At 38.3% G+C, this 16,666-nt stretch overlaps 2 protein-coding genes across 2 annotated transcripts in view; one reads left to right on the forward strand and one right to left on the reverse strand.

Moving 5' to 3' along the window:
* Positions 1–16,666, reverse strand: part of LOC113817793 (serine-rich adhesin for platelets) — a 158,759-nt gene that overhangs the window by 51,113 nt on the left and 90,980 nt on the right. Inside the window, exons 14-23 of the mRNA XM_070139598.1 lie at positions 5,593–5,856; positions 4,821–5,003; positions 4,417–4,698; positions 4,127–4,216; positions 3,677–3,838; positions 2,362–2,595; positions 1,468–1,770; positions 729–983; positions 368–451; positions 1–30 (exon numbers count right to left, since the gene is read on the reverse strand). The exon at positions 1–30 is cut by the window's left edge and continues 222 nt beyond it. Coding sequence (XP_069995699.1) covers positions 1–30; positions 368–451; positions 729–983; positions 1,468–1,770; positions 2,362–2,595; positions 3,677–3,838; positions 4,127–4,216; positions 4,417–4,698; positions 4,821–5,003; positions 5,593–5,856 — 1,887 coding nt within the window. The remainder of the gene's footprint in view (positions 31–367; positions 452–728; positions 984–1,467; positions 1,771–2,361; positions 2,596–3,676; positions 3,839–4,126; positions 4,217–4,416; positions 4,699–4,820; positions 5,004–5,592; positions 5,857–16,666) is intronic.
* On the forward strand, positions 10,925–14,041 carry LOC138866695 (flagellar attachment zone protein 1-like). Its single transcript, XM_070139887.1, has 7 exons — positions 10,925–11,361; positions 11,405–11,409; positions 11,445–11,683; positions 11,714–11,764; positions 12,248–12,490; positions 12,848–13,118; positions 13,149–14,041. Exons 1-7 carry the CDS (start codon positions 10,925–10,927, stop codon positions 14,039–14,041), a joined length of 2,139 nt encoding a protein of 712 aa, XP_069995988.1.

Consider the following 16,666-nt stretch of genomic DNA (forward strand, 5'->3'; position numbering starts at 1 on the left):
TAGAGCTACTTGAACTGGAACTACTTGAACCTATAGGTATATAGATTATATATTTCTATTTCTGCATCAGAAAAAAATGAACTTGAGATCATTAATCAGATATAAAAATAGTGAAAAAAACGCAATTTACACCTTATAAAGATAGACAACAAAACAATAGCAGTCATTGTCACAGTAGAAGATTCAATCTTACATATGTAATATGCAGCAAATAGGGAAAAAAGGGTAATTTCTGTATTTTCTGTCTGTAGGCTACTGATAAAACAGAAGCCTCTTCAAGAAATGCTGTCTTTGAATGAAAAATATACTTTCTTCAAGATGAAAGCAACAACATAGTTAAATGGGATTATAACTTCTATAGACTTACTGCTAGAACTTGAACTAGAACAACTTGAGCTTGAACTACTTGAACTGGAACTACTAGAACTTGAACTAGAGCTAGAGCTTGAACCTATGAATACATAAATTATTCATAACTTTTTAAATTCTGTATCACAAGAAAAAAAATAATGGAACTACTGTGGAGAAAATGAGAATAAATAATAACATGAACATCTAATCTACCCAGATGAGTATCACTGTTTGTTACTGAATGAATCCTAGCTGTAGCAAAATTACTGGATTTACAATATATAAATCATTAATAATCTGGTAACCCACAACGGTTTGGAGTCTGTCTCTCCCCCCATGTAAATACAGTCATCATAAAAGGTTCCACCACAACTTACTACTAGAACTTGAACTGCTTGAGCTAGAGCTTGAGCTTGAACTGGAACTACTAGAGCTTGAACTGCTTGAACTGGAACTACTAGAGCTTGAGCTGCTTGAACTGGAACTACTAGAGCTTGAACTGCTTGAACTGGAACTACTAGAGCTTGAGCTGCTTGAACTGGAACTACTTGAACTGGAACTACTAGAGCTTGAGCTGCTTGAACTGGAACTACTTGAACTAGAACTACTTGAACTGGAACTGGAACTTGAACCTATGGATATAAAGACAATAATGGTTCTTTGCTCGCAGAAGGTATATTATGATTTGAAAGTGAAGATCTTGGCTTGAGAAAAAATAAATAAAGTGGTATTCAACACGGAAACACCTATAGGAATAGCTAATACTGTCTGGCCAAAGATAATGGCAAAAAATAGGAGAGGAAATAATAAAAGTAAAGGTAATATGTAGTGTCTGGTCATGCAGACTTACTGCTGGAACTAGAACTGCTAGAATTTGAGCTAGAGCTTGAACCTATGAATACATGGATTATGAAAAAAAAAAATGGCCTTGTATTAAAGATGTATGACAAAAGGAGTAAGACTATGGCCAGATCTAAAATCAGGATTAAGAATAAGGTTTTCTGGTGAAGTGGAATATCATTTAACAAAAAATCAATATTATGATTTAATTTTGATAATGCCAGAAGTATTGGTTAGGTGACATGTAACATTTAGCCCTTGTTAGTGAAGACTTACTACTAGAACTTGAACTGCTTGAGCTGGAACTACTAGAGCTTGAGCTGCTTGAACTGGAACTACTTGAGCTAGAGCTGCTTGAACTGGAACTACTTGAGCTGGAACTACTAGAACTTGAACTGCTTGAGCTGGAACTACTAGAACTTGAACTGGAACTACTAGAGCTTGAGCTGCTTGAACTGGAACTACTTGAGCTGGAACTACTAGAACTTGAACTGCTTGAACTGGAACTACTTGAGCTAGAGCTACTAGAACTTGAACTGCTTGAACTAGAGCTGCTCGAGCTGGAACTTGAGCTTGAACCTATGGATATACAGATTCTTAAAATTCTTATCTTATATTAAAGGGGTTACAAAATTGTCAAGGATCTTGCTAAGTAGAAAGATTAAAGTAGATAACAAATATAAAATGTAAGAAATCCAGTCTTGATACTACTATAATGTATAGAAGTCCTCAGACATTTCTCTTCAATTTAACCTTGTGTCTGTTTGGAAGCACCCATTAAATACATATAAAAAAAAAAAATGGCCAAATGGTACCCTCTTCAAAGAAATGTTTTCTGAAAAGAGAATGACGTATTCTTTCTGAAAACTAGGATGTAAATTATGGTCTTGAGTAGTGAAAACTTACTGCAGAACTTAGGCTGCTTGAGATGGAACTACTTGAACTTGACTAAGAGCTTGAACCTAGGAATGTATCGATAATAGATAATATTTAACCTTGCCAAAGGAGGAAAGAAAGCAATCTCCCAAAGGTGTAAGAGTTTTTGAATAGGGAGAATCGGGAAGTCTCTATTTTTACTAGGGATAAATGTATCTGGATAATGCCTGGAATATTAAATATATGTATGTAATCATAAGATGTAATATATGGTCTTAGCTAGTGCAGACTTACTGCTAGAACTTGAACTGGAGCTACTAGAGCTTGAACTGCTGGAACTTGAACTGCTTGAGCTGGAACTGCTAGAACTACTTGAGCTGCTTGAGCTGGAGCTACTAGAACTTGAACTGCTTGAACTGGAACTACTAGAGCTTGAGCTGCTTGAACTGGAACTACTAGAGCTTGAGCTGCTTGAGCTGGAACTGCTAGAACTTGAACTGCTTGAACTAGAACTGCTTGAGCTTGAACCTATGAATACAGTATGACTATGAATCAATATGCTTTACATATACAATAAGTACTTATAAATCAATAAATAGCTGAGCTGCCATTCTATGTATTTTACTTTCACTGATTGGGAAAAAATTGTAACTGAATAATCCAAAACATCTCTAAATATACCCCCCCCCCCCCTGCAAAGAACTTATGGTACTTGGAAAATAAGTGAGATTTCCAAAACAAAATTATTATGCCTTAGGATCACAATATTTGATCACAGCAAACAGACCTTGAAATTGAACTGTGTGATTTTCAGCTACTTCAACATCCACTACAGGGGAAAAGGATAACATATATGATTACTGAAAAACAAGTTTTACTGCATAGCCTTTGCTTAGACTTACGGCTTGAACTGGAGTACCTAGAGCAACCTGAACCAGAAATACTGGAGCTTGAAATACTACAGCTAGAATTACTTGGACATGAACCTATTGAACTTGAACCCGAGCTTGAGCCTATGAACATGAACTATAGCTGTTATATTCTGAATTTTGTGAAGGGCAGAAAATAGAGAATTTACCAATATTTACAGCTGCAGACCTCATTTTAGATTGATAAAAAGGCAGTTACTGGTTATGGGGAATGCACATGAACATTATACACCAACAAACAAAAGCAGTGCAGTCCTTGTATGAAGATGATTCGGTTTTAATTGCAGTGTGTAATTCTGTGTTCCAATTTAAGTAAATAAAAAATTAGTTTCAGTAGGGCAAAACCGAAAAAAAAATGCTTTCCTCATGAAAATGATAGGTTAAAGAATTTCATCATATAGGAAAATGCAACTTTCATTGCATAAAAGCAAAATGTAATTTCCATGATAGAATGTAAAATGAAACCTGATTACTGCAGGACTAAAGGTTATCATAAATTGTAAAGAATGCATCATTCAGAAGCTTCAAGAATGTTCAGTCAACACTGCAATGAAGTGGATATATTTCGTGCATCAAACGGCTTTGGATAGTTGTAAGCTTATCAATATACTGAAAGGAATGAAGACAATGATAACAGAAGATTACAGCATCATAAGTAGTCTAAACAAGTTTAGACTTACTGCTTGAACTTGAACTGCTTGAGCTGGAGCTACTTGAACTTGAGCTACTGGAGCTAGAACTGCTAGAACTTGAGCTGCTTGAACTTGAGCTGCTTGAACTTGAGCTGCTTGAGCTAGAACTACTTGAACTGGAACTGCTTGAACTTGAACTAGAGCTTGAGCCTATAAATATATATCTATAGTTAACAAAACTACCTTAACCTCTTATCAGATAAACACCAGTGAAAGGGAGAAATGAATTTTGAGAAAACAGCGATTGTGTAGAAGAGATTCTGTAACAATAGTATGTCTTGGTTATTGATTATGAATTTTTTAATAAGGAGAGGAAACCAGAATGTAATAAATGGCCTTAACTATGAAGATTTATCGCTTGAAGGAGAGCTACTATGACATCCACAACTTGAATCTATTAATAAGGGAACTTGAACTGGATCTGCTTGAATTACTTACTACTAGAACTTGAACTACTTGAGCTGCTGGAGCTAGAACTGCTTGAGCTTGAACTGCTTGAACTAGAACTACTTGAACTAGAGCTTGAGCCTATGGATATAGAAATTATGATCAACTTTCATCATTCCACTTTAAGCCTGTGTAGAAATAAAATCTTTAAAAAAAAATTCTTTGATGTTGACCTGAAAAGTTTCTTCTTTCACAGCAGTCTTACCGGGTTACAGATAAGACACGCATCCACAAAGAGAGGAAATCGTTGCAATAAATGGACTTCATTTGTAAAGACTTACTGCTTGAACTGGAGCTACTAGAACTTGAACTGCTTGAACTTGAACTAGAGCTACTTGAACTGCTTGAACTTGAACTAGAGCTACTTGAACTGCTTGAACTTGAACTAGAGCTACTTGAACTGCTTGAACTTGAACTAGAGCTACTTGAACTAGAGCTACTTGAACTGCTTGAACTTGAACTAGAGCTACTTGAACTGCTTGAACTTGAACTAGAGCTACTTGAACTGCTTGAACTTGAACTAGAGCTACTTGAACTGCTTGAGCTTGAGCTTGAGCTTGAACCTATAAGCAAAGGTTATTAGTGATTGAACTTTTGTGGTATATCTGCAAAGGTAAATTATACACCTTACAAAGAACACAGCAAACCTAGGAATGATATAAGGGCATTTTCAGTTCAGACTTACTGCTGGAACTTGAACTACTTGAGCTGGAACTACTAGAGCTTGAGCTAGAACTACTTGAGCTGGAGCTACTTGAACTTGAACTACTAGAGCTGGAACTGCTTGAACTGGAACTACTAGAACTTGAACAACTAGAGCTTGAGCTGCTTGAACTTGAACTGCTTGAACTTGAACAGGAGCTTGAGCCTATGAAAAAATGCATATTTAGCTGACAGATACACTTGTTTTAGTAAAAAGAAAGACAATTGTGTATTTACTGTCTGTAATGCCATTTGAGTTTAAACTAGGGTGATGTCTTTGTAAATAATGCTATATTTAGGAACGTTATACTTCCTGCAAACAAATTAGGACATTTAAGAATATTCGGTCCTAGCAAATCCAGATCCTTCTAGAACTGCTTGAGATGCAGTTACTAGAGCATGAACTACTAGAACATTAGCTATTTGAGCTTGAACTGCTGGAACTTGAGCTGCTTGAACTAGAACTTAAGCTGGAACTACTTGGACTTGAACTTCTATGTACATAGATGATGAATTCCTTTTTATCTTTTAGCTAATGATAGAGAGATAATCATTATCACTGCAGTGGAAACACCATTCTCAATGCCAGTTTCTTTACTTTAACAGAGAAGAGAAAGAGAAAGAAATATGTGTTTACTAAATCCGTGATGGTAACTGAGGCAAAAACATATCCTCTTTGAAGGATTTTGATTTTCATGTTTCTTGCCAAGAGAGAAGACAGGTATAATACTTGATCTTAGCAAGACCTGACTTACTGCTAGAACTTGAGCTGGAACTACTAGAGCTTGAACTAGAGCTGCTAGAGCTTGAACTGGAACTACTTGAGCTTGAACTACTAGAGCTTGAACTGGAGCTACTTGAGCTGGAGCTGGAGCTACTTGAGCTGGAGCTGGAGCTACTAGAACTTGAACTGGAGCTACTTGAGCTTGAACTGGAGCTACTTGAGCTTGAACTACTAGAGCATGAACTGGAGCTACTAGAGCTGGAGCTGGAGCTACTGGAACTGCTTGAACTTGAACCTATGAATACATAGATCAATTTAAACTTTCAAGAACATATTTCAGGCCGTAAGCAAGAACAAATGTGCAAGAAAAGTATAATTGCACTGAAAACAGCAATCCTTTTGCGTTACAAATAAGAATTGAGTATCTACAAAAAAACTGATTATGTTATACGAGTACATGGACTTCGGAACTAGTACTAAAAATTTGAACTTGATAATCAATAGTGTTCTTAGATCAGTGCATTTATAACTAAATGTAAAAGATGGTAAAGTAACAGACAAATATGCTGAATTCAGAATTTGAATTATGCATGATATAGCCTAAGGCCCAGACTTACTGCTTGAACTTGAACTGCTTGAGCTGGAGCTACTAGAGCTTGAACTTGAACTGCTAGAACTTGAACTTGAACTACTAGAGCTTGAACTTGAACTACTAGAGCTTGAACTTGAACTACTAGAGCTTGAACTTGAACTACTAGAGCTTGAACTACTAGAGCTTGAACTGCTAGAGCTTGAACTACTAGAGCTTGAACTGCTAGAGCTTGAACTACTAGAGCTTGAACTGCTAGAGCTTGAACTTGAACTACTAGAGCTTGAACTTGAACTACTAGAGCTTGAACTTGAACTACTAGAGCTTGAACTTGAACTTGAGCTTGAACCTATGAATAGAAGATATAACTAATATTTCCTTTCCTGAAGTGTGAAGAGAGAAATATAGATGCCAATAATGGTAAGAGCCAAATATATATTTTAAGCACTGCTAAACTCATAATAAGAATATTTCCTGTAAAAAGTATAGAACATATAGGAACAGCAAATGGTATTGAGAGGCCAAGATGTACTCCATAAACTTGGACAGCTTAATCTTGAGCTGATTAAACTGGAATTACAAGAACGTGAATTAAACTATTTGTATTGACATTGCTTGAACTTAAACTAAATCTTAAGATATTGAATACAATTAGCTTTTACCAACAGCCTAACTAGATCAGCATTATGCATCTACAAAGAGAAGAACTGGTACTGAGCTTACGAATGTTGATTATATACAAAAAAAAGAAAAAAAAATGTTTATTCTTATCTACAATTGTATATTCTTTGAAAAGATAGAACTCTCTTTAAGGTCACCAATTTTAAACTGTACCACTATTGTCTTTGTAGGATACTTTGAATCTTTTGCAAAGAAATTATAAGACAAGGTTATATTTGGTCTTAGCTAGTAGTGACTTACTGCTGGAGCATGAACTACTAGAACTTGAACTTGAGCTACTGGAACTGCTTGAGCTTGAACTGCTAGAGCTTGAGCTTGAACTACTAGAACTTGAACTTGAGCTACTGGAACTGCTTGAGCTTGAACTACTAGAACTTGAGCTACTAGAACTTGAACTGCTTGAGCTTGAGCTACTAGAACTTGAACTGCTTGAGCTTGAACTTGAGCTACTAGAACTTGAACTGCTTGAGCTTGAACTTGAGCTACTAGAACTTGAACTGCTTGAGCTTGAACTACTAGAGCTTGAGCTTGAGCTACTAGAACTTGAACTGCTTGAGCTTGAACTACTAGAGCTTGAGCTACTAGAACTTGAACTGCTTGAGCTTGAACTACTAGAGCTTGAGCTATTAGAACTTGAACTACTTGAGCTTGAGCTACTAGAACTTGAACTGCTTGAGCTTGAACTACTAGAGCTTGAGCTACTAGAACTTGAACTGCTTGAGCTTGAACTACTAGAGCTTGAGCTACTAGAACTTGAACTGCTTGAGCTTGAACTACTAGAGCTTGAGCTTGAGCTACTAGAACTTGAACTGCTTGAGCTTGAACTACTAGAGCTTGAGCTTGAGCTACTAGAACTTGAACTGCTTGAGCTTGAACTACTAGAGCTTGAGCTACTAGAACTTGAACTGCTTGAGCTTGAACTACTAGAGCTTGAGCTTGAGCTACTAGAACTTGAACTGCTTGAGCTTGAACTACTAGAGCTTGAGCTTGAGCTACTAGAACTTGAACTGCTTGAGCTTGAACTACTAGAGCTTGAGCTTGAGCTACTAGAACTTGAACTGCTTGAGCTTGAACTACTAGAGCTTGAGCTTGAGCTACTAGAACTTGAACTGCTTGAGCTTGAACTACTAGAGCTTGAGCTTGAGCTACTAGAACTTGAACTGCTTGAGCTTGAACTACTAGAGCTTGAGCTTGAGCTACTAGAACTTGAACTGCTTGAGCTTGAACTACTAGAGCTTGAGCTTGAGCTACTAGAACTTGAACTGCTTGAGCTTGAACTACTAGAGCTTGAGCTTGAGCTACTAGAACTTGAACTGCTTGAGCTTGAACTACTAGAGCTTGAGCTTGAGCTACTAGAACTTGAACTGCTTGAGCTTGAACTACTAGAGCTTGAGCTTGAGCTACTAGAACTTGAACTGCTTGAGCTTGAACTACTAGAGCTTGAGCTTGAGCTACTAGAACTTGAACTGCTTGAGCTTGAACTACTAGAGCTTGAGCTTGAGCTACTAGAACTTGAACTGCTTGAGCTTGAACTACTAGAGCTTGAGCTTGAGCTACTAGAACTTGAACTGCTTGAGCTTGAACTACTAGAGCTTGAGCTTGAGCTACTAGAACTTGAACTGCTTGAGCTTGAGCTACTAGAACTTGAACTGCTTGAGCTTGAACTACTAGAGCTTGAGCTACTAGAACTTGAACTGCTTGAGCTTGAACTACTAGAGCTTGAGCTACTAGAACTTGAACTGCTTGAGCTTGAACTACTAGAGCTTGAGCTTGAGCTACTAGAACTTGAACTTGAGCTACTGGAACTGCTTGAGCTTGAACTACTAGAGCTTGAACTTGAGCTACTAGAACTTGAACTGCTTGAGCTTGAACTACTAGAACTTGAGCTTGAGCTACTAGAACTTGAACTGCTTGAACTGGAACTACTAGAGCTTGAGCTGGAGCTACTTGAACTTGAGCTACTAGAACTGGAACTGCTTGAACTTGAACTGGAACTGGAACTGCTTGAACTTGAACTAGAGCTTGAACCTATGTGTATAAAGCACATGATTAATTTCCTATCATTTATCATTCTTGATTATGCAGTGAGAAATGACACAAACGTAAAAATCATCGTAATTGCACTGAAGTGTCTATCTTCACAGCCCTCACTGACTTACTGAAAAAAGATTATACACCCACAATGAGCAAAGATTACATGGCTGTTATAAATTGCCTTGTCTTATGAGAACTTACTGCTCGAACTAGAACTTGAACTGCTTGAGCTTGAACTACTTGAACTGGAACTTGAACCTATGAAAAGAAGTTATAGTTTTTTGCTTAAGTAAAAAAGGGAACATATTAAGGTAAAAAAGATGGTAGGTTCTTGGAACTTATCTAAAATAAAAATTAGGTTTCCACAAATGATATAGGAGATGGGGATATGTAGTCACAGCTGATCCAGACTAGAACTTGAGCTTGAACTACTAGAGCTGGAGCTGGAGCCAGTTGAACTGCTTGAACATGAACCTATAAAAGGTTGTAACACTAGAGCTTGAGGCTATTTTTGTATAGAATGTGATTACCTTTCTGTCTTCTACTAATCACATACAGTGGGAATAATAATGATAAAAGAAAAGAAAATGTATGCAAGAAGAAGCATCATCAATACACTGAACACATTATACATTCAGAGTAGTCTTGACTTTCTGATGATGATTATACAACCAAAAAGAGAAGAGAAAACCAAGTCTTAACTTGCATAGATTCATTTTATGATTAACTTTTACGATCATCATTCAAATCTGTGCAGAGAGAAATACTGGCAAAAAGCAAAGTAAAACATATGAAAAAATAATAATTTTCATTACACCTTCAGAGTATTCTTTTAGGTTTACTGCATTCAAAAATGCCTAAGCTTGCAAAGGCTTACTGATTGAGCTTGAGCTACATGAACTAATAGGTGTATAAAGTGTATATAAAGGTAACTGGTCTTTCTGAAGGGTATGCAATATTTAAATTTATCATTCCTGAAGAAAGGGAGATAATGTGCTTTCCTAGCAAGTCAAGACTTACTGCTAGAACTAGAGCTTGAGCTACTTGAACTTGAGATTGAGCTACTAGAGCTTGAGCTACTTGAACTTGAGCTTGAGCTACTTGAACTTGAGCTAGAGCTACTTGAACTTGAGCTGGAGCTACTTGAACTTGAGCTGGAGCTACTTGAACTTGAGCTGGAGCTACTTGAACTTGAGCTGGAGCTACTAGAGCTTGAGCTGCTTGAACTTGAGCTGGAACTACTAGAGCTTGAGCTACTTGAGCTTGAGCTACTTGAACTTGAGCTGCTTGAACTTGAGCTGGAGCTACTAGAGCTTGAGCTGCTTGAACTTGAGCTGGAGCTACTAGAGCTTGAGCTGCTTGAACTTGAGCTGGAGCTACTAGAGCTTGAGCTGCTTGAACTTGAGCTGGAACTACTAGAGCTTGAGCTACTTGAGCTTGAGCTACTAGAGCTTGAGCTGCTTGAACTTGAGCTGGAGCTACTAGAGCTTGAGCTGCTTGAACTTGAGCTGGAGCTACTAGAGCTTGAGCTGCTTGAACTTGAGCTGGAGCTACTAGAGCTTGAGCTACTTGAACTTGAGCTCGAGCTACTTGAACTTGAGCTTGAGCTACTTGAACTTGAGCTTGAGCTACTTGTGCTGGAGCTTGAACCTAAGTATATATATTATAATTAACTTCCTATTATTATTCAAATTTCTACAGTGAATAATGATACAAAGAAAAACATATGAATAAAAAAAAATTATTGCACTTTTACAGTATTCTGTTTGGGTTCCAACTAAAATATATGCATCCAAAAACCCTAAGCTTGCTATAACTTACTGCTTGAGCTGGAACAACTTGAACTGCTTGAACTACTAGAGCTTGAACTACTTGAACTGCTTGAACTTGAGCTACTTGAACTGCTTGAACTTGAACCTATGAAAAAATGATAAAACTGACAGTTTTCTTTGTTTAAGTGAAGAACAAACATTAAACGGTTACTGTTTAAAATGATGACTGGCTAAATCAATGGAAATATCTTTGAAAGATATGTTTAAAATTTTATAGAATTAAAATCATGCTTTCTGCAAAGAAAAAGGTAGACATAGATGTGTCCCTAGTAGATACAGACTTACTGCTAGAACTTGAACTGCTTGAACTAGAGCTACTAGAGCTGGAGCTGCATGAGTTTGAGCTAATTGAGCTACTTGAACTTGAGCTACTTGAACTAGTGCTTGAGCTGCTTGAACTTGAGCTACTTGAACTAGAGCTTGAGCTGCTTGAGCAGGAGCTACTAGAGCTTGAGCTGCTTGACCTTGAGCTACTTGAACTAGAGCTTGAGCTACTTGAGCTGGAGCTACTAGAGCTTGAGCTGCTTGAACTTGAGCTACTTGAACTAGAGCTTGAGCTGCTTGAACTAGAGCTTGAGCTACTTGAGCTGGAGCTACTAGAGCTTGAGCTGCTTGAACTTGAGCTTGAGCTGCTTGAACTAGAGCTTGAACTACTTGAACTAGAGCTTGAACTGTTTGAACTAGAGCTTGAGCTACTTGAACTAGAGCTTGAGCTGCTTGAACTAGAGCTTGAGCTACTTGAACTAGAGCTTGAGCTATTTGAACTAGAGCTTAAGCTGCTTGAACTTGAGCTACTTGAACTAGAGCTTGAGCTACTTGAGCTGGAGCTACTAAAGCTTGAGCTACTTGAGCTGGAGCTACTAAAGCTTGAGCTACTTGAGCTGGAGCTACTAGAGCTTGAGTTGGAGCTACTAGAGCTGGAGCTACTAGAACTTGAGCTGCTTGAACTAGAGCTTGAGCTGCTTGAACTAGAGCTTGAGCTGCTTGAACTAGAGCTTGAGCTACTTGAACTAGAGCTTGAGCTACTTGAACTAGAGCTTGAGCTGCTTGAACTAAAGCTTGAGCTGCTTGAACTAGAGCTTGAGCTGCTTGAACTAGAGCTTGAGCTACTTGAGCTTGAGCTGCTTGAACTAGAGCTTGAGCTGCTTGAACTAGAGCTTGAGCTGCTTGAACTAGAGCTTGAGCTGCTTGAAATAGAGCTTGAGCTGCTTGAACTAGAGCTTGAGCTGCTTGAACTAGAGCTTGAGCTGCTTGAACTAGAGCTGGAGCTGCTTGAACTAGAGCTTGAGCTACTTGAACTAGAGCTTGAGCTGCTTGAACTAGAGCTTGAGCTGGTTGAACTAGAGCTTGAGCTGCTTGAACTAGAGCTTGAGCTGCTTGAACTAGAGCTTGAGCTGCTTGAACTAGAGCTGGAGCTACTTGAACTAGAGCTTGAGCTACTTGAACTAGAGCTTGAGCTGCTTGAACTAGAGCTTGAGCTGCTTGAACTAGAGCTTGAGCTGCTTGAACTAGAGCTTGAGCTACTTGAACTTGAGCTACTTGAACTAGAGCTTGAGCTACTTGAACTAGAGCTTGAGCTACTTGAACTAGAGCTTGAGCTACTTGAACTAGAGCTTGAGCTACTTGAAATAGAGCTTGAGTTGTTTGAACTAGAGCTTGAGCTACTTGAAGAGCTGAAGCTACTAGAGCTTGAGCTGCTTGAACTTGAGCTTGAGCTACTCGAACTTGAGCTGAAGCTACTAGAGCTTGAGCTGCTTGAACTAGAGCTTGAGCTACTTGAAGAGCTGAAGCTAGTAGAGCTTGAGCTGCTTGAACTAGAGCTTGAGCTGCTTGAACTTGAGCTGAAGCTACTAGAGCTTGAGCTGCTTGAACTAGAGCTTGAGCTACTTGAACTAGAGCTTGAGCTGCTTGAACTTGAGCTTGAGCTACTTGAACTAGAGCTTGAGCTGCTTGAACTAGAGCTTGAGCTGCTTGAACTTGAGCTTGAGCTACTTGAACTAGAGCTTGAGCTACTTGAACTAGAGCTTGAGCTACTTGAACTAGAGCTTGAGCTGCTTGAACTTGAGCTTGAGCTACTTGAACTAGAGCTTGAGCTGCTTGAACTTGAACTTGAGCTACTTGAACTAGAGCTTGAGCTGCTTGAACTTGAGCTTGAGCTACTTGAACTAGAGCTTGAGCTGCTTGAACTAGAGCTTGAGCTGCTTGAACTAGAGCTTGAGCTACTTGAACTTGAGCTTGAGCTGCCTGAACTAGAGCTTGAGATGCTTGAACTAGAGCTGGAGCTGCTTGAGCTGCTTGAACTAGAGCTTGAGCTGCTTGAACTAGAGCTTGAGCTACTTGAACTTGAGCTTGAGCTGCCTGAACTAGAGCTTGAGCTGCTTGAACTAGAGCTGGAGCTGCTTGAACTAGAGCTTGAGCTGCTTGAACTAGAGCTTGAGCTGCTTGAACTAGAGCTTGAGCTGCTTGAACTAGAGCTTGAGCTGCTTGAACTAGAGCTTGAGCTGCTTGAACTAGAGCTGGAGCTACTTGAACTAGAGCTTGAGCTACTTGAACTAGAGCTTGAGCTGCTTGAACTAGAGCTCGAGCTGGTTGAACTAGAGCTTGAGCTGCTTGAACTAGAGCTTGAGCTGCTTGAACTAGAGCCTGAGCTGCTTGAACTAGAGCTTGAGCTGCTTGAACTAGAGCTTGAGCTGCTTGAACTAGAGCTTGAGCTGCTTAAACTAGAGCTTGAACTACTTGAACTTGAGGAACTTGAGCTAGAGCTGCTTAAACTTGAGCTACTTGAACTTGAGCTGGAGCTACTAGAGCTTGAGGTGGAACTACTTGAACTTGAGCTTGAGCTACTTGAACTTGAGCTACTTGAACTAGAGCTTGAGCTACTTGAACTTGAGCTTGAGCTACTTGAACTGGAGCTACTAGAGCTTGAGCTGGAACTACTTGAGCTCGAGCTTGAGCTGCTTGAACTTGAGCTTGAGCTACTTGTACTTGAGCTAGAGCTTGAACTACATGAACTTGAGCTTGAGCTACTTGAACTTGAGCTGGAACTACTTGAACTTGAGGAACTTGAGCTAGAGCTTGAGCTACTTGAACTTGAGCTACTTGAACTTGAGCTGGAACTACTAAAGCTTGAGCTGGAACTAATTGAGCTCGAGCTTAAGCTACTTGAACTTGAGCTTGTGCTACTTGAGCTGGAGCTACTAGAGCTTGAGCTACTTGAACTAGAGCTTGAGCTACTTGAACTAGAGCTTGAGCTACTTGAACTTGAGCTGGAGCTACTAGAACTAGAGCTACTTGAACTTGAGCTTGAGCTACTTGAGCTGGAGCTTGAGCTACTTGAACTATAGCTGGAGCTACTAGAGCATGAACTACTTGAACTTGAGCTTGAGCTACTTGAGCTGGAGCTAGAGCTACAAGAAGTAGAACTGCTTGAACTGGAGCTTGAACCTAAGTATATAGATTATGATTAACTTTTTATCATCCAAATTTCTGCAGTGAAGAATAATGATACACAGAAAAACAAATGAATAAAAAAAATATTGCACCTTCACAGTATTCTGCTTGGGATACTACTAAAAATATGCCTCCAAAAAGCCTAAGCTTGCTAAAACTTACTACTTGAACTGCTTGAACTACTAGAGCTTGAACTGCATGAACTTGAACTGCTTGAACTTGAGCTACTTGAACTGCTTGAACTTGAGCTACTTGAACTGCTTGAACTTGAACTAGAGCTACTAGAACTTGGGCTGGAGCTACTAGAGATTGAGCTTGAGCTACTTGAACTTGAACTAGAGCTTGAACCTATGTATATAGAGTTTAATTATTTTTCAACCTTTTATTATTCAGGTTTCTGCTTAAAGAAAATTTAGAATAAAAGAAAGCAAAATGCAAGCATAAGATCGGGTTTCCGAGTACAAAATTAATCTGTACAGTAATATTGTTGGATCACTTAGAGGTCCTTGAACTAAAGCTTGTGAATTAGTGAAAAGATATATGTAACAGGTTTGTTCATATGAGTGAAGAATAGAGAAAAGAATACAACTGTTAAATGGTAACTGAAATAAAATAATAGTAGCTTCTTGGAAGGGTATGCTATTTTCAGAAGTAAAATCATGCTTCCTGTAAAGATAATAAGAAACTAAAAAAATCCAGTCTGTGCTAGATCTTGACCTGAAATTGTGCTACTTTAACTAAAGCTAGAACTAGTAGAAGTGAATTTGCTTAAGGTTGAACTGACTGAACTTGAACTACTGAGGCTAAAGCTATTTGAACCTGAAACAGTATGAATAAAAAGTTTCCTTTGCTCTAATGAGGAAAAGTATAAGATGAAAACAAAACTATAGTTCAGCATATGCTACTTTTAGAGTGACAGTATCCTTCCTGCAAAGGAAATAGCACACTTTGTACAATATGCATTTTTTGTAATAAAAACTGTGCCTCTTCTGTGAAAAATAAGATATATTAATCTTATCTGGTCTTGGCAGGTCCAGACTTACTTCTTTCAGTGAATTGCTTCGGGTGTAACTATCTGAAATGGAGCTGCTTGAACCTGAACTACTTTAAGTTGAACTAGAACTTTTGAGTATGTAGATTATATATATAACTTTTAATAACTAAGAAATTCAAAAGGTCTAATACAACTAAAGTCCTGGGCTACTAACAGTAAATATGCTTCCTTCAAATGAACAAAAAAATCTAACATCTTGCAGTGATGACGGAAGTAAGATGGTACATTCTTTTTAAGAATATGATAATTTCAGAATGAAAATTACAGTTCCATGCAAAGAAAATGAGATACATTTGGATATTATTTGACCACAGAAAGTCCAGACTTACAGCTTGAACTTGAAATGCTTGAGCTTGAGCTACTAGAACTTGAACTGCTTGAGCTTGAGCTACAAGAGCTTGAACTGCTTGAGCTTGAGCTACTAGAACTTGAACTGCTTGAGCTTGAGCTACTAGAACTTGAACTGCTTGAGCTTGAGCTACTAGAACTTGAACTGCTTGAGCTTGAGCTACTAGAACTTGAACTGCTTGAGCTTGAGCTACTTGAACTTGATTTGCTTGAGCTTGAGCTACTGGAACTTGAACTACTTGAGCTACTGGAACTTGAACTGCTTGAACTTGAGCTGCATGAGCTTGAACTAGAGCTTGAACCTAAGAATATACAAATTTGAAAAAAAGAAAAATCAATGTTTTGCCATATAATTTTGTAATGGTAGTTAAAATCATACACATCAGAAAAGAGATTCTATCATAACAGTATATATCCTACAAAAGTAAACAAAGATTATTTCAATGTATAGCCTTAGCTTGCACAGACTTACAGCTTGAACTTGAGCTGCTAGAATTTGAATCACTTGAACTACTTAAGCTTGAACATGAACTAGAGCTACTTGACCTACTTGAACTTGAACTGGAGCTTGGACCTATGAACAAGATTTATAGGAAACAGTTTTCTCTGAATTACTGAAGGAGAAAAAAAAATGAATAAAACGCATTTTGATATATCTGCCTCCAGGACTCCGGGATAATGTATGCCCTTAGCAAGTCTAAACTTACTAATATAACAGTTTGAACTGTAGCTACTTGAGCTTGAGCTACTAGACCTGGAACTGCTTGAACTCAATCTACTAGGTTTTGAACTGCTTAAGCTTGGAATATAGCTTGAACCTAAAAATGTATAGAATATGTAACTTTTCAACATTTTGTCTTTTCTGTTTTTGTAAAGACAAATTGGTAGAAGAATCATAAGATCAGTGTTGTTACATCGAATAGGATCTACTGTAAGAATTGTCTAGGCTGCAAGTCTTACAACTTGAAGTGGAGGTAGTAGACTTTGTTCTTGAAATACAAGAGTTTTTAAATAATTGGACTTGAACTAGAGCCTAATATTTAGGGATAACACATGGTTTTTCCATGTCTAGACTTGCTATAAGAACTGCTTGCACTAGAGCATCTAGAACTTGAAC

Source organism: Penaeus vannamei, chromosome 26 (assembly GCF_042767895.1).
Source record: "Penaeus vannamei isolate JL-2024 chromosome 26, ASM4276789v1, whole genome shotgun sequence".
Taxonomy (NCBI): domain Eukaryota; kingdom Metazoa; phylum Arthropoda; class Malacostraca; order Decapoda; family Penaeidae; genus Penaeus; species Penaeus vannamei.

What these genes read in the sequence shown, in the direction of transcription:
- LOC138866695 (XM_070139887.1), top strand. Translation starts at nt 10,925, where the DNA reads ATGCTTTCTGCAAAGAAAAAGGTAGACATAGATGTGTCCCTAGTAGAT. An exon ending in AACTAGAGCTTGAGCTGCTT is followed by an intron (nt 11,684 to 11,713) that starts GAACTAGAGCTT and finishes CTTGAACTAGAG; the next exon opens with CTTGAGCTACTTGAACTAGA. An exon ending in TGAACTAGAGCTTGAGCTGC is followed by an intron (nt 13,119 to 13,148) that starts TTGAACTAGAGC and finishes TGCTTGAACTAG; the next exon opens with AGCTTGAGCTGCTTGAACTA.